This window comes from Neltuma alba, unplaced genomic scaffold, assembly GCF_004799145.2.
Source record: "Neltuma alba isolate B1F8T4 unplaced genomic scaffold, ASM479914v2 tig00003297_pilon, whole genome shotgun sequence".
In the NCBI taxonomy this organism is placed as follows: Eukaryota; Viridiplantae; Streptophyta; class Magnoliopsida; order Fabales; family Fabaceae; genus Neltuma; species Neltuma alba.
The window spans coordinates 82,892-106,079 of NW_021633225.1; the positions used below are offsets into that span (position 1 = coordinate 82,892).

General features: G+C 33.6%; 4 protein-coding genes across 4 annotated transcripts; all 4 read left to right on the top strand.

Annotated features, from left to right (window-relative positions):
• The first annotated feature begins 2,342 nt into the window (after nt 1-2,342).
• On the top strand, nt 2,343-13,725 carry LOC114741159 (disease resistance protein RML1B). The gene is made up of 8 exons (XM_028929410.1): nt 2,343-2,879; nt 3,468-4,566; nt 4,673-4,945; nt 5,306-5,605; nt 5,970-6,113; nt 6,245-6,843; nt 11,417-11,938; nt 12,777-13,725. The coding sequence occupies exons 1-8, from the start codon at nt 2,374-2,376 to the stop codon at nt 13,723-13,725; spliced, it is 4,392 nt and encodes a 1,463-aa protein (XP_028785243.1). The 5' UTR covers nt 2,343-2,373.
• LOC114741164 (uncharacterized) lies at nt 6,413-7,448 on the top strand. The gene is made up of 2 exons (XM_028929416.1): nt 6,413-6,843; nt 7,182-7,448. The coding sequence occupies exons 1-2, from the start codon at nt 6,425-6,427 to the stop codon at nt 7,273-7,275; spliced, it is 513 nt and encodes a 170-aa protein (XP_028785249.1). The 5' UTR covers nt 6,413-6,424; the 3' UTR covers nt 7,276-7,448.
• A 2-nt stretch (nt 13,726-13,727) lies between the features above and the next one.
• Nucleotides 13,728-18,917, top strand: LOC114741160 (disease resistance-like protein DSC1). The gene is made up of 4 exons (XM_028929412.1): nt 13,728-13,874; nt 13,974-14,246; nt 17,610-18,416; nt 18,732-18,917. Exons 1-4 carry the CDS (start codon nt 13,752-13,754, stop codon nt 18,915-18,917), a joined length of 1,389 nt encoding a protein of 462 aa, XP_028785245.1. The 5' UTR covers nt 13,728-13,751.
• LOC114741165 (uncharacterized) lies at nt 18,883-19,873 on the top strand. Its single transcript, XM_028929417.1, has 2 exons — nt 18,883-19,305; nt 19,383-19,873. The coding sequence occupies exons 1-2, from the start codon at nt 19,040-19,042 to the stop codon at nt 19,474-19,476; spliced, it is 360 nt and encodes a 119-aa protein (XP_028785250.1). The 5' UTR covers nt 18,883-19,039; the 3' UTR covers nt 19,477-19,873.
• The last annotated feature ends 3,315 nt before the right edge of the window (nt 19,874-23,188 follow it).

Below are 23,188 nucleotides of genomic sequence, written 5' to 3' on the forward strand. Positions count from 1 at the left end.
TGCTTTCTGGTTTTTGGTAAATCCCATTACGTGAATGGTAGATTTTATTATACATGTAGTTAATTATGAAAGTTAATAGTTCAATATTTATTGTGATGTACTTCAGGTGCATGTTCACTGAATGATTTATTTATGCTTACAAGTTGCCCTTCCGGTGAAAACAGGCTTACAAAACCCATTGAAGAAGTGATCATTTTCACTATAAAAGTTATAAATCCCATTATGTCTTTTGTAAAATTCAGCGTGAAATTTTAGTGGTGGTGAAAAGTAAGTTACTCATCCCCCAAAAATATGTTGCAAAACCTATTAACAAAGCGGTTACTTTTACTACAAAAGTTGTAAATCCTAGTATATGTTTTGTAAAATTCAAAGTGAAATTTTATTGGTTTTTAGAAACAAGTTGCCCATCCCCTGAAAACAGGTTGTAAAAGCCATTTAAGAAGTGGTCATTTTCACTATAAAAGTTGTAAATCTCACTGTGTGTTTTGTAAAATTCAGCGTGAAATTTTATTGATTTTTAGAAACAAGTTGCTCATCCTCTGAAAAGAGGTTGCAAAACCCATTTAAGAAGTGGTCATTTTCACTACGAAAGTTGTAAATCTCACTATATGTTTTGTAAAATTCAGTATGGAATTTTATTGGTTTTTAGAAACAAGTTGCCCATCCCTTGAAAACATGTTGCAAAACCCATTGAATAAGTGATCATTTTCACTACGAAAGTTGTAAATCTCACTATGTGTTTCGTCAAATTTAATGTAAAATTTTATTAGTTTTTAGAAAGAAGTTGCCCATTCCCTGAAAACAGATTGCAAAATCCATTGAATAAATGGTCATTTTCATTATGGAAGCTATAAATCCCACTATATTTTTTATCAAATTTAGCGTGGAATTTTATTAGTTTTTACAAATAAGTTGTTTATTTCCTGAAAACAGGTTGCGAAACCCATTAACAAAGTAGTCAGTTTCACTACAAAAGTTGTAAATCACAATATGTATTTTGTAAAATTCAGGACCAATGGTTTAATAATACTAGAAAACCTGATAGCTTCACATTCTCTAAAAACGGTTTTATCCGAAGAACAAGACAGAACCAAAAAGAGGAATGCTAAACAATAACATTTTAAGCTGTGGGGACCCATAAAAAATGCTCTATGAATAATAATATTTAAGCTTCCTACTTGTTTATCACAGTTGGTGTTACTTCAGCGACCTCTTCAACGGCGACAATCTTAGGGAGTACGAATTATTTCAGATAGGGCAATGTATTTCAACGATGGTAACCAAATTCAGCGATGGCAATCTACTCTTGCAACGGTAGCAATGTGATTTTGAAGAACCCTTTTTGGTGAATGTAAGAACTTGGATTTAGTTTCATCTAAGGAAATCAGCTTTTCCCTTTCTTTATCGCACAAATACACTGCTCAGTGTTCAGAGACAATCAAGACATTTCAGTCTTTATACCAAAAATGCAAATTCCATATCAGTACCTCATGCCCATTTGGTTATTTTGCTTATTTATGTGCCTTATTTGTCTTTTTGAAATTCACATGGTATTTTGTGGTCATTTTCCCAAAAAAGAACCGGCTAGTAAAAATATACAGCAAATTCCTGGACATTTTTCTTGCTGTTGATTAAATTATGACCGTAATATATTAATTAATGATCATCATATGCTAACTGACAAAACTGATACATAATTAAATAAAAAGAGTAATTTATTTTTTAGGTTTTTAACATTAATATTGCTATGCTGGCAAAAAAAAATCAATATTTTTAATTATATTTAAATGTTTTTCATTTTACATATAATTAAAGATACATAGAATGTAGTTAAAGAAAAGTTTTATATCTACTAAAATAAGTCATACTTACGTGTGCTTTTGGAATAAATTTGTAATGAAAGATTTTGTTGGCAATTTCCCCAAGTTATAACAAATAATTTATTATTTAAATTTCAATATAAAAAGACAATAAAAATTTGAGAGAATTACAATGAGATCCCAAATAAAAAACTAATTAAAAAATAAGTCCCAGAAATTATATTTTTACTGTAGAACTTCTTGTTGTTGGCTGTCCAGATTGTTATTTTTATAACTTTTTAATAATTATTTTTTTTAATAAAAATTCATTGTAATTCTCTCCAAAAATTTAGATGAGCAGTAGCGGGGCAGCTCATGTACTAAGATACCTTCATGACCACAAGATACGTATGACCATAAGGCGCTCTTCATAAAATATTTCTGACGCATTTAAACACTTTGCTTTGGAGAAATTTCTCCCCGGCGGGTCAAACGCGTGCTCTGTTTTAAGCCGATCCGCCACTTTCCTATAAACTTCTCCGGCCGGTGATCAAATGTAGCGACTATTATAGCCATGGCAACTCAAATCGTAGCACCGTCATTGTTTGGCTTCTCCCGTGAAAGCAAGTATAGATATGATGTTTTCCTGAGTTTCAGAGGTGAAGATACTCGCCGCTCCTTCACCGTCTTCCTCTATGAAGCTTTGCGTCGGAAAGGAATCAACGCCTTCATCGACGACAAGAAGCTTGGGAAAGGGGAAGAGATCTCACCTACGCTTCTTAAAGCCATTGAGAGATCCAGGATTTCCATTATTGTGTTCTCTAGGAACTATGCTACTTCCACATGGTGTCTAGAGGAACTCGCACACATCATTTGGTGTAAGAAGCAGAAGAACCAGTTGGTTATGCCCGTCTTTTACAAGGTAGATCCGTTGGATGTTCAATATCAGAGAAACAGCTTCGGAGATGCCATGGCTACTCTTGAAGATAGATTCAGAGATGACTTGGAGAAAGTGCGAAAATGGAGATCTGCTTTGTCCGAAGCTGCTAGTTTGTCATCAGCATGGCTTTTCGATGATGGGTAGGCTTCCTTATACTATTTTCTAATTGCCTTCTGCATATGAAATTTTCAAACTGTTGCTTAATAATTAATGGTTGCCGATAAGATGAGATGCTGTTGAAGATGTATGAACTTTTGATCGGCGACTATTACTACTGGATTTCTGTAAACTTGGGGTCTTGAAGATTTTTAGTTTTAATAATTTTAAAATTTAAGATTCGGTGAAATAATGCCAAAGACTAACATAATTATATATCCTTCTGCATCAAAAGTGAGCATGTGACATTTTTGAGAAATTGAGTAGAAGATATCTTATCACGTATCAAGCAGACAATTTATTGAAATTTATGTTTGTCTAATATTTTATTATTTTCCTTGGATGTTCTTTTTATCCTGGATTCTTTTGAGTTTTACTTAAATCTTACCATCTTAGCCGTATTTGGCATAGAGAAAGGAGGAAAAAGTTGAGAGCTCACTGATATCGAGTCTATCTTTAAAGAATCAAAATATTTTATTGAAAAATATGTGATAAACGACCAAAATACATATAAAAGAAGATACTTAGTAAATCATCTCATGAAGCTAAAACCAGAATTTGTGCTTCTTTAGAGACGAAGACAAGTTTATTGAAAGGATTGTCGAAGATGCATTTGCTAAGCTGCCTCCTAAACGCTTTCATAACACTGATCATATGGTTGGACTTGAGCCCCGCATAAAAGAGGTGATGTCAATTCTAAATAAATCTGATGATCGTGTTTGTATGTTGGGGGTCCATGGAATTGGTGGAATTGGCAAAACAACTCTTGCAAAAGCTATTTATAATTCAATCTTCTACGAATTTGAAGGTCATTGTTTTTTGTTTGATGTAAAAGAAGCATCAAAGAAATACAAGGGCATTGTCCGCCTTCAACAGACACTTCTATCAGAAATTCTAGAAGAGAAGAGGATGAAATTTGGCAGTGTTGATGAAGGAATATCAAAAATAAAACATAGACTCTCTCACAAAAAGGTTTTGTTGGTTCTTGATGATGTTGATGAGGTTGAACAGTTAGAACAACTAGCAGGGGGATGTGATTGGTTTGGTTGTGGAAGCAAGATCATTATTACTACAAGAAACAAACAATTGCTAATTGCATGTAATGTTAAAAAGACATATGAAATGAAGAAGCTACATGAGCATTACTCTCTGGAGCTCTTTTGTTGGTACGCCTTTCATATGAGCCAACCTCCAAAAGGCTATAAAAATATGTCCATTCACGTTACAAGGTATGTACGTGGCCTTCCTTTGGCTTTGAAAGTAATAGGCTCCAATTTGGCACATAAAAGCATTGAGGAATGGAGATCTATATTGAAGCAATATGATGAGATTCCAGAAAGAACAATTCATCATGTCCTGAAGATAAGTTATGATTGTTTACAAGAGTGTGCTAAGGGTATTTTCTTAGATATTGCTTGCTTCTTCAAAGAGGAGAAATTGGAATTTGTTGAAGCAATATTAGAAGCTTGTGATCGTGGGGCAAGGTTTTATATTGAAGTTCTCGTTGATAAATCTTTGATAACTATTAATGATAAAGGTTATTTGTACATGCATGATTTAATACAACAAATGGGTAGAGAGATTGTTAGGCAAGAAGCACTATCGGATCCTGGCAAACGCAGCAGATTATGGTATTACAAAGATGTTCTCAAAGTACTACATGAAAATTTAGTAAGATTCTACTTGTATCTGTGTTCTTTTACATGTACTATTCACAACAAATTAATTGTCTAATTGGGTCATATCTAACACTGCTATATTTGGACTTGAATACTAGGGAGGCAACAATATTGAAGGAATAATACTTGATCCACCTCACCAGGAAGAAGTGAAATGTAGTGATTCAGCCTTTGAGAAGATGAATAATCTTAGAATCATCATTGTTCGCAATACTCAATTTTTGACATGTCCTAAATATCTTCCGAATAGTTTAATATTACTAGATTGGCAGGGATATCCTTCTATGAATTTGCCACCAGATTTTTCGCCTCCAAAACTAGTTTGCCTCAAGATATACGGCAGTCCTTTCAGCTTGGAGGTATCGTTCGAGGTAGATTTTTCATCCTTTATCTTAAAAACACGATTCTTTGTCAAAGTCCCGTTTCCTACTTTTATGAAATCAGCACACTCAACTACCTCCTAATCAATAAGGATTCTCACTTCTAAGAATTACTCAATTATTTATTATCCTACACGGATTCAAGTTATATTAATTTTTCTTTTGCGAAGATCCTTTCCCTTTTATTTGTATTTGATCAAATATAAAGAAATAGATTTCATTCAAACATTTTTAATTTGATAGTATCTTGGTAATCAACATTTCATTTCATTCCAATCCTTTATAAGAACCAAACCGGCTGAATCTCTTATTAGTTACAGTTAATTAAGTAGTCTAGTATTTGTTTTGCAGAGATTTGAATATTTGACGTATTTGGACTTCTCAAAGTGTGAATTCATAAGTGAAGTCCCTGACATGTCTCAGTTTCAAAATTTAAAAACATTGAGCTTTCGTGAATGTCGCAGTCTGATCAAAGTTCATGATTCTGTGGGATCTCTCTTCAAGCTAGTGAAATTAGACGTTCTTGAATGCATCAAACTCACAAGCTTTCCACATGAAATCAAGATGCCATCTCTTCAAGAGTTTAATATTAGTGATTGCAAGAGTCTTGAAATACTTCCCAGAAATCGTGGGAAACATGGATCCACTGATGTATATTAATGCAGAAGTCCGTGCTATTAATGAGCTCCCATCATCTATTGGAAATCTTCCAAGGCTTCGTTCTTTAAATTTAAGATCTTGCAGAAATCTTAGAGGGCTTCCAAACAGCTTATTGACATTACATAATCTTGGAGTGCTTCTATTAGGAGACATAAAACCTCATGGAAGAAAATCTTTGAAGAAATTAATGCGAGAGAGCCAACCACCAACTATTAGCTGCACGAATTTAGATCGCTTGGAACTCCAAAATTGTGGTCTATTGGATGATCTTCACCTAGTTCTGAAATGTTTTCGAAATGTGAGATACTTAAATCTATCAAGGAATGATTTTGTATCCCTTCCCGGGTGCATTAAGGAGTGTGCTTATTTGGAGAGACTAGATCTGAGTGCCTGCAAGAGGCTAAGAGACATACCAGAGTTACCATTAACTCTGCAGAGCATAGCTGCAGATAAGTGCATGTCATTAACTTTGGAGTCGATACGTCATTTATGGTCTCAGGTTTTTTCTCATTCTTTTTATATTAATTTCCTTATTCACCTGCTATTTTATAGATTTCTCTTTCAAATGTGTATTCTCTCATTCAAATCAGTAAGTAAATGCCTTTGGTTGCTACTGTTTTGATGAATCAGGCAAAAGAGGGCTTTCGCGTGGAAATCGTTATGCCAGCAATATCATTTCCTGATTGGTTACACTTTTGTTGTAAAGGTGGCAAATTGTCTTTTCGTGTCCGTGGAAATTTCCCACAAATCCTCATCGCATACGAAACAGGGAAGGCAAACACAAGTGGGATATACACATTAGAAGTTTTTATGAGGATCAATGGTAGTAAAAAAATGCCATGGGTACAAAGTGATCGTGATGCAAGAGAAAAGGGTCGTTTTGTGCTTTCTGTAGGATATCAAGCTCATGTATTCTTCTATGATCTACTAAGTGATTTTAGTGAAGAAGAGTTGGAGGAGCTTAATAAGTTTTTGGATTTGGAATGGAATGATGTGGACATACAAGTTACGTCTGACTCACCAGCTGATATGTCCATAATTAACTGTGGTATTTATGTCAATAAGCAACAGACAAGTATGGAAAATGTTCAGTTCAAGTCTCCTTTGCGTTCCATGAATGCTTCAAGAGCTTCGCTGAAACGAAGAGCAGTAGCTTCTCATCCCAACGAACCACCCAAGAAGCATTTGAGAAGGTTCAAAGAGAAGATCAATTGCACAAGAAGGACAAGGTGAACCTGTACTTCCTCTTATTGTTAATTGTCGTCTCATGGTTTTTTATTACTATATCTGATCTTTATAAGAGATAATTAACTGATATGGGTAAAGTAAGGAAGTCAAATAAATGAGCTAATTATAGCAAACATAATATGGTTTACTTAAAACAGTCCGGTACGTTAGATTATATATCAAAATTTACAAGTTAGGTGAATTAATTTAAAAAAAAGGATAAATACGAAACAGAAGATGAGCTGAGGTTTTCTATTTATGACAAAATCTAACCCATAATTGGCTCTTATATTAAAGATCGGAGAAGCACTTTTAATTTTTTCTACTTTGTGTATTGTAGGCAAACTAAGCCACACCGAATTTTCCATTCGCAGTGCAAGAGAAGGATGTTTTTTCCTATGTCTAAGCATCTTTTGAGAGCTTTGTATTCTTAGGTATCAAATATTATTATTGGTAGTCAATTGTTAGTTAATTAGGATTTGTGTATATGTGACGGTTAATTCCAACGTGACGATTAATTTTGTTTTTAATGCATTATCATAATAAATGGGTTGTATATGTATTATGTTTACGATGTGAATTTTATGGTATTTCTTGAGTTGAAAAATAAGCCAGTGCACAGCATGTAAAACATTCTCTCTCCGTTTTTCTAACCATTATCTAATTATAAAATTTGAAAAATAAATCATACATGTTATTTATGGTATGTGAATATTCTGATTTTTTTGTAACTTCTATTATACATAGTTTTATACATATATTAATAGATTTTCGGTATATTGATAATATTGACAACGATGAAGAGATAATGTTTTAAAAAGTTAAAAAAAAGAAAAAAGATAGGCTGATATTAATCTTAATGTATAAGATTTAATGTTCTCAAAATATATTGGGTGTGTGTATGTATATATACAAGATTCAAACCTTCCCAAGCAAATGTGGTCACAAAAAAGGCACAAGTAATGCAAATGTCTACCAACAAATTATTCCTTTCAGCAATTCTTCTTCCACCTAAAAGGCATCACATTCTTCCAAATCCAAGTTGAAATTATTCAGATTCCAGCAATTTCTAAATTTTTTGGCCAACTCTAACAATGTATAAAGCACAATCAGGGTTGGTTTAGTGGAAGAAGATATTAATCATTTACAACGTGACAAATTAATATTGAAATATTTGTTAAGAGAAGTACTAATATTAGTGTTTGATAGTACTTTGAGCGTAATTGCTTTCAATAAGAAAATACATATACTAACTAAAAAAAATACAAGTGGTAGCCACTCTTTTGTAAAGCTCCTTCCTATTTTGTTCCCTTTTTTAATGATAGTAATTCATTAGATAGAATGGCTTCATTTATTAAAAAATGTTGATAAAGCCAAAAAAAAAAAGCCTTATTAAGTGAAAAACAATTTATTACTTGGGCTTGTCAATTTAAATCCTATGGTGTAGCCAAGAGGGAGAAAAACTGAAGATATCAATGTGTCGTGTTTAGATTGAATGGTTGGGGAAAAAAAAAGAAGTTAAAGTATGTTTTTAATCTTTTAATTTTATATAATATTTTAATTTAATTTCTTAATCTTAAAAAGTAAAATTTCAGTCATTTAACCTGAAAATCGTTAACAAAAATAAAACATTATCAAATACTAACATATTAAGTTTAATTTTCAAAACAATTATTATTGTTACAAAAAAAATCTGAAACTAATAATTTTGAGGTTTAAAAATTAAGCAAAGTATTCTCTTAATTTTTAAACCTAATTAAAAAAAAAAAAAAGTGGTAGCCACCCTTTTGTAAAGCTCTTTCCTATTTTGTTCCCTTTTTTCACAATAGTAATTAATTATGTAGAATGGCTTCATTTATTAAAAAAATTTGATAAAGCAAAAAAAAAGCCTTATTAAGTGAAAAACAATTCATTACTTGGGGTTTTCAATTTAAATCCTATAGTGCAGCCAAGAGGGAGAAAAACTGAAAATATCAATATGTGGTGTTTAGATTGAATGGTTGGGGGGAGTTAAAGTATGTTTTTAATCTTTTAATTTTATATAACATTTTAATTTAATTTTTTAATCTTAAAAAGTAAAATTTCAGTCACTTAACCTGAAAATTATTAACAAAAATAAAACATTATGAAATACTAACATATTAAGTTTAATTTTCAAAACAATCATTATTTTTTTTAAAAAATCTGAAACTAATAATTTTGAGGTTTAAAAATTAAGAAAATACTTTTTAAAATTAACAAATCAAATTGAAACTTAGTACTCCTCCAATACTTAATATAGGAGCTAATTAGAGAGTTGATGTTTGTCCTATATATAAAACCTATTTGATAAGTTTATCAATTTTTTTCCAAACTAACCCTATTGATATTTTCCCTACAATAATCAAATAGAAGAGAGAGGAAAAAATTAAGGAAAATGTTTAAAGTGCTTTAGAAAAAAACATACTACCTCATGTCCTAATTATAAGAGCTCGTTGACTAATTTGGGAAGATTAAAAAAATAAGTTAAGTTAGTTATTTGTAATAAATAGGTACTGTTTTTCCTAAAATATTCTTCTTAATCATATGTATTGGTTAGAACTATCATTATTAGAAGGACTACCTTTAGATTAGAGATAAAGTGGATCGGGGTCTTATACTTAAAACCAAAATAAAAATCAAATGAAGTGTTATATTAAAGATCGGAAGCAGTATCATATTAGCTAATTTTACTCTAATATCCGTAAATACTCAAATTACTTAATTAGATCTTATATTTATATTAATATAGATTTTTGCCCATAAAAATTATGAAAGCTTTCCTATTTTGTGGGCTTCATCTAGATTACAAGTAACTAATGTTATACAACTGTCACAACTCACAAGGTGTGCTCTTCCCTTGACATCATTTTTTCCGGCTTTATCATATTTCTTTTCTAATGGTCAGAACAATATTTCATCAACTAAGATAATTATTTTCTGATGCTGGCAAATATTTTTTTTTAAAATTAAACTACTTCCTCTATGTTAGCCCCAAAAAAAAAAAATTAAACTACTTCATCTGATGTTTAATAAAAAATAACGATGTCTTGCGTGCAAGACTGTAAGTCATCTTATGCCGACTTCCGGAACTCACCGCTTTTGCCGCGGAGCTTCTTCATCGACCTTAAAAAAGGGCAATAATGAACATTTAACAGGAGAAATTAAGCTTGAAAAAAATTGTTTGGATGAAAGGGGTTCGATGAATAGCAGAGGGAGGGGGCTGGAATTTCTGAAACGAAGAAGATGGGAGGAAAGGAGTTCGTCCGTGAAGAGAGAACATGAAAGAGGTAGCGAATTGCAAAACCTGGGAATTTTTTCATTTTTTAAATAATTAAAATGGAAACATGTTTTGTCAGTCGTAAAATCATTATTAAAATTTAATGAGTGAGCATTCTTGGTTAGATAAAATTAACCCTTTTAAGATTAAAAGACCAAAAATACTACCTCCCATCCTAATTATAATAACTAGTTAACTAATTTGAGAAAATTAAAAAAAAATTAAGTTAGTTTTTATAATAAATATATGTTGTGTTTCCTAAAATATTCTTGCTAATCAAGTGTAATAGGTAGAATTATCATTGTTAGAAGGACAACCTTAAAAAAATGTATAAATATGAGAGACAAAGTAAATTAGGGTCTTATTTAGAATTAAAACAAAAGTCAAATAAAATTTTATATTAAGAACCGGAAGTAGTATATTTTATAAACTTAAGGAATTAAAATAAAACTTAATACAAACATAAAAAACCAAATATATATTTTAGCCTCATATTTTTTTCTCAAACTCTTCTCATTTATTGCAAATGATTAAAGAGGAGCTTCATTAATTTTATTAATATCTACAAATTAATTATTTATTTTTTATATTACCCATTAGAGTGAGTATAAAAATAAATAATCAAATTCAAACAACTAAAATTTAGCATGAATAATTTAAAACTGCAAAAGTAAAATGATACTTTCTCTGATTCAAAATATAAGCTAAACTTAAACTAAACTTTGTTTGAAAGGCTTGATTTTTTTTATAAGATAACATTCACTTTTATCTAAGCATTTAATGAGTTTTTTCAATTTTATCCTTATATATTCTCTCTCTTTTTTTATCCATTTATTACATTCTTTTATTTATTTTCTTCATTAATCAGAGTATATTTAGAAAAAAAACTATATATTTTACATATTTATTGTTTTAAACTAATTTTAACTAGTTTCTTAACAAATATAAATTGATAAAGTTTAGTTTATATTTTAAAAGGAGGGGGGTAATATTTTATAAACGATTAAATTTTAACCGTTGAATGTGATCGGACGGTTGAAAAAGAAAGATGAGGGAAAGAGACGACGGAGAGGGAATCGTCTCTGAGGGTGAGGGGCTTGGGCGTGCTACCGAATACAACGGGAGGATGGTAAAATGAGGAGTAACATTGTCCGAAAACGAAATTGACGGACCAGCTTCTCACAAATTGCCTACCATTCTCCGTTCTTCTCTTCGTCGGAGGATTAAACGTGGTGGAAATTTCTCTCTCGTTTTAGTATCCAAATGTCAATTTCTTGATTCGCCATTGCGATTATCTCAGCCATGGCGATTCAACCGGCAGCATCATCATCCCATACCTTTACCAAGTACAGATACGACGTTTTCTTGAGTTTCAGAGGCGAAGACACTCGCCACTCTTTCACTGTCATTCTCTACGATGCCTTGCGTAGGAAGGGAATCAACGCCTTCATTGATGACAGAAAGCTTGGGAAAGGGGAAGAGATCTCGCCTACGCTTCTTAAAGCCATTGAGAGATCAAGGATTTCCATTATTGTGCTCTCTAGAAACTATGCTACTTCCACTTGGTGCCTGGAGGAACTCGCCCACATCATTTGGTGTAAGAAGCAGAAGAATCAGGTGGTCATGCCCATCTTTTACAAGGTCGATCCGTTGGATGTTCAGTATCAGAGAAATAACTTTGAGGAAGCCATGGCTACCCTTGAAGATAGGTTCAGAGATGATTTAGAGAAAGTGTGGAAATGGAGGTCTGCCTTGTTTGAAGCTGCTAGTTTGTCATCAGCATGGCTTTTCCAAGATGGGTATGCTTCCTTATAATAGTTTTTGTTATTATCTTCTAGTGATGACGTTTTCAATTAATTAGTGGTTGCTGATGATTCAACTCGCTGTTCATGCTGAATCTCTATAAATTTGAGTCTTACTCGTATGATTTTTTGAGGATATATAGTCTTGGAGTATTGTTGGAAAAATAAAATTATAAAATAGATAGTTTTTACCATAAATATTTCAATTTAATTTAAATTTTTATTATTTTTTACTACTGAATGAGAAAATAATATTTTACTTAGTGATTACTAATTTATCTATATTGTTATCGTCATTGGATCTTATCTATCCGGATCCAACTTGACATTGCTCTTCAGAATTCGTTAGAAGATGTTAAACAGAGTATCTATTGTTACTGCGAGTTATAGTCTACTTTTGCATACAAAACTATTTTGGACATATATGAGTATTGAATCCATTAGCTTCTTTTTTTTTTTTTTTTTAAATAATTAGCCTTTTGAATAAGCTATAAACAATATCTTGTGCATTAAATGGAGTTTGAAAAATGAGTTACGTTTTTTATGACTTGTTCTAGTTTTATTAATTTGGATCTGCTTCTTTTGGATTTACTCAAATGGTTCCATTTGTGTAGCTAATATTTGTGAGTTTATATTTTTTTAAAAGGACCCTGTGCATAGCGAAGGGATAAAAGAACAAAACTTAGAGCTAATTGATATTCAGGTTGTAACCTTTGAAGCATTAGTTGAGATTTTACTTAAAAGAATTATCATAATAACAAACAATAAAAGGAGAAGAAGAAGACGTTTTGCATCAATTTTCTTCATAACGAAATGAGAATCTGCCTTTTTGCAGATACGAAATTGGGTTTATTGAAAGGATTGTTGAATATGTGTATGCTATGCTTCCTCCTAAACCATACCATAACATAGAACACATGGTTGGACTTCAGCCTCGGGTAGAAAAAGTGATCTCGCTTCTAAATAAATCTGACAAAGGTGATTGCATGTTGGGCATTCATGGAATTGGCGGAATTGGCAAAACAACCCTTGCAAAAGCTATCTATAATTCGATCTTCTACCAATTTGAAGGTGCGTGTTTCTTGTTTGATGTCAATGAGGCATCAAAAAAATTCCAGGGCATTGTTCATCTTCAACAAAAACTTCTATCTGATATTCTAGAGGAAAAGATTACGAGGTTTGGTAGCGCTGACCAAGGAATATCTAAAATAAAACACAGACTCTCCCGTAAAAGAGTTTTGTTGGTTCTTGATGATGTGGATGAGATTGAACAGTTAGAACGACTTGCAGGGGGGTGTGATTGGTTTGGTTGTGGAAGCAAGGTCATTATAACAACAAGACATAAGCAATTGCTCATTGCTCATAATGTTAAAAGAATATATGAATTGACGGAGCTAGATGATCATGATTCTCTTGAACTCTTTTGTTGGCATGCCTTTCGTATGAGCCTACCCCCTAAAGGCTATGAACAGATGTCTAGTCATGTGATAAGTTATGCAAAGGGCATTCCTCTTGCTTTAAAATTAGTTGGCGCCAATTTAGCAAATAAAAACTTAGAGGAATGGAGGTCTACATTGGAACAATATGATCGGGTTCCAGAAAGAACATTACATGAAGTACTAAAGATAAGTTATGACTGCTTACAAGATGGTGCTAAGATTATTTTCTTGGACATTGCTTGTTTCTTTGAAGAGGAGATATTGGGTTCTATTGATGAGATAGTAGAAGCTTGCGATTATGGTGCAAGGTTTTATATTGAAGTGCTTATTGATAGATCTCTTTAGCTATTAATGATGATGATCATTTGTACATGCATGATCTGATAAAACAAATGGGTAGAGAGATTGTTAGAAAGGAGGCACCATTGAATCCTGGCGAACGTAGTAGATTGTGGAATTATAAAGATGTTCTTAAAGTACTACATGAAAATTCTGTAAGAACTTGACTATTTTTTGTTTCCACATATACATTAAATTTATTTTGCTATTGGGCAATATCCAACAAAGTTTAATTCTTTGGCTTTGCATTATAGGGAAGTACTAAAATTGAAGGAATAATGTTTGATCCTCCTCAACATGAGGAAGTGGAGTGGAGTGGTATAGCCTTTGAGAAGATGAATAATCTTAGAATTCTCATTGTCCGAAAGGCCCAGTTTTCAATTGGCCCTAGATATCTTCCCAATAGTTTGAGATGGCTTGAATGGCAGGGATATCCTTCTGCAGAATTACCGCCAAATTTTTCTCCAAACAAGCTAGTTGTCTTCAAGTTATGTTGCAGTCCTTTCAGGTTGGAAGAGCCATTCAAGGTACTTTTTTTAACCTTTTATATATATAACAAACAAACAACAAGCCTTATTCCACTAGGTGGGTTTGGCTACATGAATCACACGACGCCATCGTGTTCTGTCAACAACCCAATCCTTAGATATGTTGTTGATTAGGAGATCTCGTTCAATGACCTCATTCAGCGTTCTTCTCGGTCTTCCCTTGCCTCTTTTTATGGGACTCCATCTTGTTTGATCTACCCTCCTCATCGGGGCTTCCAAAGGCCTTCTCTGCACATGTCCAAACCATCTTAAGCGATTTTCAACCATTTTCTCTTGGATAGGTGCCACACCGACTCTTGTCCTGATCTTTTCATTTCGAATCCTATCTTTTCTTGTATGACCACACATCCATCTCAACATCCTCATTTCTGCTACTCCGACTTTGTGCTCTTGTTTTCCCTTTATTGCCTAACATTCACTACCATACATCATAGCTGGTCTTATAGCAGTCCGATAAAATTTTCCTTTAAGTTTCTCAGGTACCTTCTTATCGCAAATAACTCCGGTAGCTTTCCTCCACTTTAACCAGCCAGCTTGTATTCTATGAAAAATATCTCCATCAATTTCCCCATCCTCCTGTATAATGGATCCTAGGTATTTAAACTTTGATACTTGAGGAATAATTTGCTCTCCCATCCTCACCTCCAAATCCCTATTACCTTGCCTCCCTCCAAAATCACAATGCATATATTCTGTTTTGTTCTTGCTCAAACGGAAACCTTTCGACTCCAAAGTCCTTCTCCATAACTCCAAACTAGTGTTAATCTCTTCTTTTGATTCCGCCATAAGAACTATATCATCCGCGAAGAGCATGGACTTAGGGATTCTTTCTTGAACAGGTTTAGTTAGAACATCCAGAACAATGTTGAACAAGTACGGACTCAAAGAGGATCCCTGATGTAGGCCAATCTTAATAGGGAAGTCCTTTGTCTCCCCCCAGGCGTCCTTACACTGGTAGTTACCGCTTCATACATATCTTGTATGACTTTGATATACGCAACCCGTACACCTTTCTTTTCCAAAGCCTTCCACAATACTTCTCTTGGCACACGATCATAAGCCTTTTCCAGGTCAATAAAAACCATATGTAAATCTCTTCTTTTACTTCTATATCTCTCCATTAACCCCTTAGTAAATAGATTGCTTCCGATGTGGATCTCCCTGGCATAAATCCAAATTGGTTTTCCGAAATAGAAGTCTCCAACCTCAATCTATATTCCATCACTTTTTCCCACAACTTCATTGTATGACTCATAAGTTTTATCCCCCTGTAGCTTGCACAGTTTTGAATGTCTCCTTTATTCTTGTAAATAGGAACTAAAATGCTTTTCCTCCATTCATTCGGCATATTTTTAGAGCGTAGAATTTCATTAAAAAGCTTGGTTAGCCACACCTTCCCCTCATCGCCCAAACATTTCCAAACTTCAATAGGGATACCATCAGGCCCAACGGCTTTTCCATTGTCCATTTTCTTGAGAGCCGCCTTAACTTCTCCGATACGTATCCTGCGGTAGAAAGCTAAATTCCGATCATCTTCGTTAATTAGCAAGTCCTGCAAGTCCTGAGTCGCATAATTGCTTCCCTCATTAAACAACTTGTAAAAGTAAGCCTCCATCTGTCTTAATATCACCATCAGTAACTAACATTTTACCATCTTCATCCTTTATACACTTTACTTGGTCCAGATCTCTCTTTTTCCTCTCCCTTTGCTTTGCGATCTTGTAAATATTTCTTTCTCCCGTCTTTGTTCCTAACTCCTGATAAAACCCTTCATAAGCTTTAGTACGTGCTTCGCTCACTGCTCTCTTTGTCTCTTTTTTAGCCAACTGATACTTTTCCTGGTTCTCTACACTATTGCACAAGTGTATGGCCTTAAAACAATCTTTTTTCTATTTGACTTTCTCTTGCACACTCTTATTCCACCACCAAGTCTCCTTATCTCTTTGACCAGGACCTTTGGATTCTCCCAAAATTGCTTTAGCTACCAAACGAACCCTTGTAGCTATCTCTTCCCACATCATGTTTGCATTTCCCTGCCACTCCCAATTCCCTTCCTTCAAAAGAGTCCTTTTGAATAACTCCCGCTTCTCTCCTTTTAACTGCCACCACTTAATCCTGGGTTTTGCCACTTGATGGTACTTTTGCCTGGTACTCTTAAAACATACATCAAGGATAAGTACTCTATGTTGGGTACTCACTCCGTCTCCTGGAATCACTTTGCAATTAGTACACAATCTTCTGTCCGGATTCTTAACCAAAAAGAAATCAATATGTGATTTTGAGACACCACTTTTGTACGTGATTAAATGCTCCTCTCGCTTCTTAAAACAAGTGTTGACAATCTTAAGATCGTATGCAAGAGAAAAATCGAGAATAGATTGTCCTCCACTGTTAAGCTCCCCAAAACCAAAACCACCATGGGCCCCGCTGAATTGTCCTGCTTCTTTACCAACATGTCCATTAAGGTCCCCACTGATAAAAAAATTTTCTTCGAGTGGTATGCTTTGAACCAAGCCCTCCATATCTTCCCAAAACTTATCTTTAAGGTGTGTCTCTGCCCCAACCTGAGGTGCATAGGCACTAATGATATTGATAGTATCCTTTCCAACAATTACTCTTAACGATATTATTTTGTCCTCAAACCTTTTAACCTCTACCACGTTTTTTTTCCATGTCCCATCAGCGATGATACCAACCCCATTCCTTGTGCTCACCTTTCCTGTGTATCAAAGTTTATACTCTCCAAGTTCCTTGGCAGCTTCTCCAGTCCATTTGGTTTCTTGGAGGCATAAGATATTAATCCTTCTGTCCCTCATAACTCCTGCTACTTTCATAGATTTCTCATTTAACGTCCTAATATTCTAAGTGCCAAATCTAATCTCAGTCTCATGAACTAACTTCTTTAGCCGCCTCCGTCCAAGAGAGTGCGGTAGCCCTTGCTCATTTAACACTACATCCGGGCGACGATGCAGCGGCTCTAGCTCATTTCTCACTGTACTCGAGCCATACAGCGCGTCACATCTGGGCAACGACCTAGCATTAGCATAATTACTTCGTTGATCCATGTTCATGAGATTCGACGGGTTTTTACGTTGGCTGTCGAGGGTCTAACACAACCCTCCTCTTTTATCCGGGCTTGGGACCGGCTATACAACATAGGGGGAGTTAACCTTTTATATATATATATATATATTTTGTTCAAATTTCCTTGGCTTTTGTTTTCTTCAAAGAATGAATAAGTTACTCCAATTGTCCTTCTATTTTTCTAAACTTATACAAATGATAGTGTTTGGTCATAAATCTCTTGTAATTAATGTTAACAATCTGTTTTTGTGTCGGCAGAGATTTGAATATTTGTCATGTATGAATTTCTCACATTGTGAATTCATAACTGAAGTACCTAACATGTCTCAATTCCAAAGTTTAAGGAAACTGTTGTTTAGAGACTGTTACAACTTGATCAAAGTTCATGATTCAGTGGGATCTCTCTCCAAGCTGGTGGAATTAGATGTTGGGGGGTGCGTCAAACTTACAAGCTTTCCACATGAAATCAATATGCCATCTCTTCAGAGTATTGATATGAGTCACTGCAAGAGTCTTGACTACTTCCCACATGTAGTGGGAAAAATGGATGCACTAACCGATGTTTGGGTTGAAGACACTTCTATCAAGGAGCTCCCACCTTCCATTGGAAATCTTGCCGGGCTTGAATCCTTAAATTTAAGCTCTTGCAGAAATCTTAAAGAGCTGCCTAACAGCTTATTCACGTTGCAAAATCTTAACTGGCTTAGTTTGGATGGCATTCAACCTGATAGCAGAAAATCTTTCAAGAAATTAATGCTAGAGAGCCAACCAGTGATTAGCTGCGCAAACGTAGAGTTCTTGATTCTCAAAAATTGTTGTCTGTTGGATGAAGATGTTCACCTAACTCTGAAGCTTTTCCAGAATTTGATAGAGTTAAATCTATCAGGGAATGATTTTGTGTCCCTTCCTGAGTGCCTTAAAGATTGTGGTAGGTTATTGGAACTGGATGTGAATAACTGCAAGAGGCTAAGAGATATACCAGAATTACCCTCAAATTTGCGGAAAATAAAGGCAGAGAATTGCATTTCATTAACTACAGAGTCATTAGGCCATTTATGGTCTCAGGTTTTTCTCGTACTTTTTTCTGCTTTCTTTTTCTTCTTCTATGTTGATGATTATTCAAATTAAATACAATGTGATTGGGTTGAAATTGGAAAAAATCATCGCTTGTCTTTTCGTTTCTAAATCAGACATTTTTCTTATGCTTGTAGATCTTTCTAGTTGAATTATTCTGCTCACATGTCACTAATTAAGTCATAGTCATATTGAACTGTTTTCCTGTGCAAGTTAACGCAATCCACAAAATTTCTCTTTATTCTCTTCACATGTCTTTTTCAAATCTGAAAAATGTCTTTTGCCTCTGCTGTTTTGGTAAACCAGGCAAAAAGGGAGTTCTTTGGCATGAGTATCATTTTGCCAGCAACAACATTTCCTGACTGGTTCCACAATGGGTCTGAAGGAGGGAAAATGTCTTTCCTTGCTCGTAGGAGTTTCCCTCACGTGGTCTTTGCGTTTGAGTTGGGGAAAGCCACTACTAGAAAGAGACAAGCTTCCATTTTTCTCTGAGCATCAATGGTCGTGTAATACAAAGGAGATACGATGATATCACAATTCCACAAGGTCATGTGTCTTTATTTAATCTCGGAGTGGCTTTTGAGGGAGAAGACTGGAGGTGGCTTCAAAGATTCATGGAATTGGATTGGAATGATGTGGAGATAAAAGTCATTGGTTTAACGCCAGATATACCTGTGGTTAAGTGTGGAGTTTATGTGTGCAAACAGCAAACAAACATGGAGAATATCCAATTCAAGTCTCCTATGCTTTTCATGAATGCTTCAACAACTCCACTGAAACGAAGAGCCATAGCTTCTCCCAATGAACCACCCAAGAAAGTCCTGAGAAAGCTCAAGACTACTGATAAAGGAAAGATCAATAACATAAAGAAAGGTTCAAGGTGTGCCTCTACTTGATACTAATTGTGGTTTCAAGATTTTTGCTTATTATTAATTTTTCCATGTTCTTGTGTTGTAGGAGAAATAAACGACACCAATTGTTTCATTCCCGCTGCAAGAGATGGATGGTTTTTCCAATGGCTAAGCATGTTTGGAGATTTTTGAGCTACTAGCAATTGAATATTACAGTTGATAGTCCATTTTTAGATGAGATGACACCTCTGGCCTGTTACGGATTGTCTGGGCAACTGGCATGATCCCAGCTGCAAACTTAATGGCTTAATTTGCAAGAGATTGAAAACTACATATGTACAATAATCGTGCTATGAGAATTTTTTTCCCGTTTGTTACAATTGGTGTGAAGGAGGGAAATTCTTGTGGCCTTGGCATTTGAGTTGGGAAAAGCCAACATGAGTGATAGATACTCCTTTGAAATTTGTATCAGTACTATGGAGTTACGAGGGTGCTGTGATAGCACAAGGTCATGTGTGTTTATTCAGTATTGTAAAGTCTTCTGAGGAAGAAGAGCTCAAGTGAGATAAAGAAAAGAGGCAAAATGAATTGGGGTCTCATATTTAAAATCAAATTTAGCTTCTTACAAACTCTTATATTAGGTACAAAAGACGGCTAAAATAATGATATTAGAGCAAGTCTTGTTCATGCTAATCTATAGGTTTAAGTTTTTGTTTAAATGCATGGATCCAAACATACGAAAAGTTTAAGATGTTGCATTAATTTTATTTTTAAATTATTACAAGTTCTGCATATATAGATCGAAGTTTTTTTTTTTTTTTATAAATTGTGGATCTCTTTTTACAATGTCAGAGTTAAGCTAAAATGTGTAAACTAAATTATTGACACCCATAAATGCAGAGAGCCTGGCAAAACTGTTTTTTTTTTTTTCAATATATAAATGAATGATTGCCAATCAATTCACGTAAGCCAACTCAAAAAATGACCCAAAAAAACATTCAAACATGCATAAATTCAAAAACAAATATTCTGGGGAAAAATTATCCAAGTACAAGATGTGATGGTTGTTTTTATAATGTCATTTCCACATCTAGAAATCGGGAAAAGCTAAACAAAAAAAAAAAAAAAAGAAATCGGGAAAAGTACTCGCATTTAGCCTTTTATTTGTTATCATGTTTTTTTTTTCTTTATCTTCTTTCAATTCTTTCCTTTCTTTTATTTAAAGTGGCATGTACCACTTATAAAAGAGTTTTCATATTATTATTATGTTACAAAGTTATGGGCCCAATTATTTTCTTTTTGCTAGAGTATAGGTATTCCCCTATTAGAGGCAATCTTATTCGAGACACTATCAGGCATTAAATATGAACACATTTCCCAATGAGGATTCGAATCTAATTCATCACGTTATGAGGGACTAGCCTTTTTTGCTAGATCCAATTCCTATTTATGGCCCAATTATTTTCATTTGTACCTGTTCGCAGTCATACAGTTTGTATTTTAATTTCACATGAGATTCCAGCCAACCCCCTTCGCATTGACCCATTGTAAACATAAGAAATTTCTTCTTATCTTCACTTTTCTGGCTATCTGAATGTTCTTTTCTTTTTATGTTTTCTATGACCGTGCATTGCACGTGGTGAAGCTTTTTCTTTTATTTTTTTTAAAAATAATCATTATGTTAAATTCTTCAAACATATGTAGTTATATGAGTTTAAAATTAAATGAACATATAAAAAATAGAATACATGACAAAGTGTGTTTAGAAGATTTAGCATAATGAGTGTAAAGAACCTGACCTGAGTTTAAATTTGTCCTCAGTTTGTGCCCTTTTCAGGTAAGTTAACACCCTTTTTTCCCCATAGGGGAGGATACCAATGCATCAATCACCCCTGCCCCAATCTTTTTTTTGACAACTTTAAAGATAGAATTACAATCAAATTAAAATTATAAAGACTAAAACATTAATTTTCTTTTTAAAACAACTTAAATTTTAGATTTCATACAAATACCATAGACAGCCAAATTACATAGGATGCAATGTTTTAAAAGCCGGGCCGGAGGTCGAGCCGGAAAAGGTAACGGGTCATGGTTCAAACGGTTAGATCGGTTGAACTGTTCGGTTAGACCGGTGATATAATAATTAAATTAAAAATAACATTATGTACCTATAATAATATATATGTAAGAAATAAATTATTAAATTATTACAATTTTAAGAAAATTAAATAGAAATAATATATATACATTTAACTTTATATTTGATAAAAAATTAAAAATTCATTTTATATAAAAATATGTAAATAGATCTTATATAACAATGAGACTAAAAATATAAATAAATAAGAAATAAAAAGCGAATATATATATTATATAAGTGAAATAGTAAATGATCATATTAAAAAAGATGAAAAGTCTTGTCAGCCTTCACGTGTTACTAGAAGTAAGAGTAAGGTGAATTTAAAATTTACTTCCTCCTTTCTAGCGAGTGATCAGAAGCTTGGCTCGTCCACTGCCTCTGCGACTTTTCTTCTCCTTCTTACCATCAACGTAGAACTCTGGATATTCTTTCTCTAACCAGCGTATCTTGCATCCTCCCAAATGCCATAGATGAAAGCTGCAACGACTAGAAATTATGGAGAAAAGAAGGGGAAGAAATTGTGGTTAGTATGGTTTATTTGGCTCTTCTCTTTATCCCCCCATCTTCACCGTTATCTCACGTTCCCTATGTTCTTCATTGCTGTTCCTTCTGCGTGTGGGACGGGAGGGGCAAGTGGAAGAATTCCTCTTGGATTCAGAAAATTTCAGATCTGTCCGGTTTTTCTAAAACCGCTCCGGGTTCTGGATTTACTCCGGTTTCCGGCTTAACCGCCGGTTTAACACGGTTCAAAACGGCTCAACTCTTCCTCCGGTTAAAACCTTTGAAACGAGCCGGTAAAAGGAGCGGGTGACGGTCGGACCGGTTGGACCGTTCGGTCCGGTTCGGCTTTCAAAACCTTGATAGGATGCTTCCTCCACTTAAAAATAAAATAAAATAGATCACTCATGCTCTCTCTCTCTAAAAGCAAACACTCAAAGCTTCCCACTTTTTCCCAAAAAACAGAAAGCTTCCCACTTTTGAGTATAAAATTCCATGCAAAGGTAAAGTTGTCACCAAATTTGAAAGTAAACCGGTGCTATGCGGATTAACATGCACGCACAGGTGGCTAAGTCGCCCTTTAATTTTTTTGGGCAAGCTTTTTCTTTTATTTTAAAAAAATAATCATTATGTTAAATCCTCTAAACATACGTAATTATATCTTCTATTTATTTATATAAATTTAGGATTAAATAATTACATGAAAAAAAATAGAATACACAATAAAGTCTGATAAAAAAATTTGACATAAGGAGTATACAAAAGTACAAAACCTGACCTGAGTTTTATTTTCTTTTCTATAAAGTTTATATTTTATTAGATATATATTTTCCATGATGTATACAATACAAAATACAAAAATTTGCAACTTTGGTTTTTAATTTTTAAAGATCTTTCAAATTATAATAACAAAAATATTTTATTTAATTGAAATAAATAAATTTGTAATTGCAAAATACTTTTTAAATGATCCAAAATAAAAGAAAATATAAAGACATACATCAAAAAGGAATTTATCTATTGCATATCATTCTCATTCCATCAAATGTAAAGACAATATCTATATATAAATTTACAATAAATCATTATAAGTTTTAAAATGTAATTTCTTATTAAATTAAATTTATGTATATTTATTTTTAGTTTTTAACATATTAATACTTTGATAAAGTAAAGATGTTAAAAAAATAAGTACAAGTTTAGAACTAGATAACTAATTTGGAAATATTAACAAAATTAATTAAATTGGTTTTTTTATCACAAATGTGTATTGG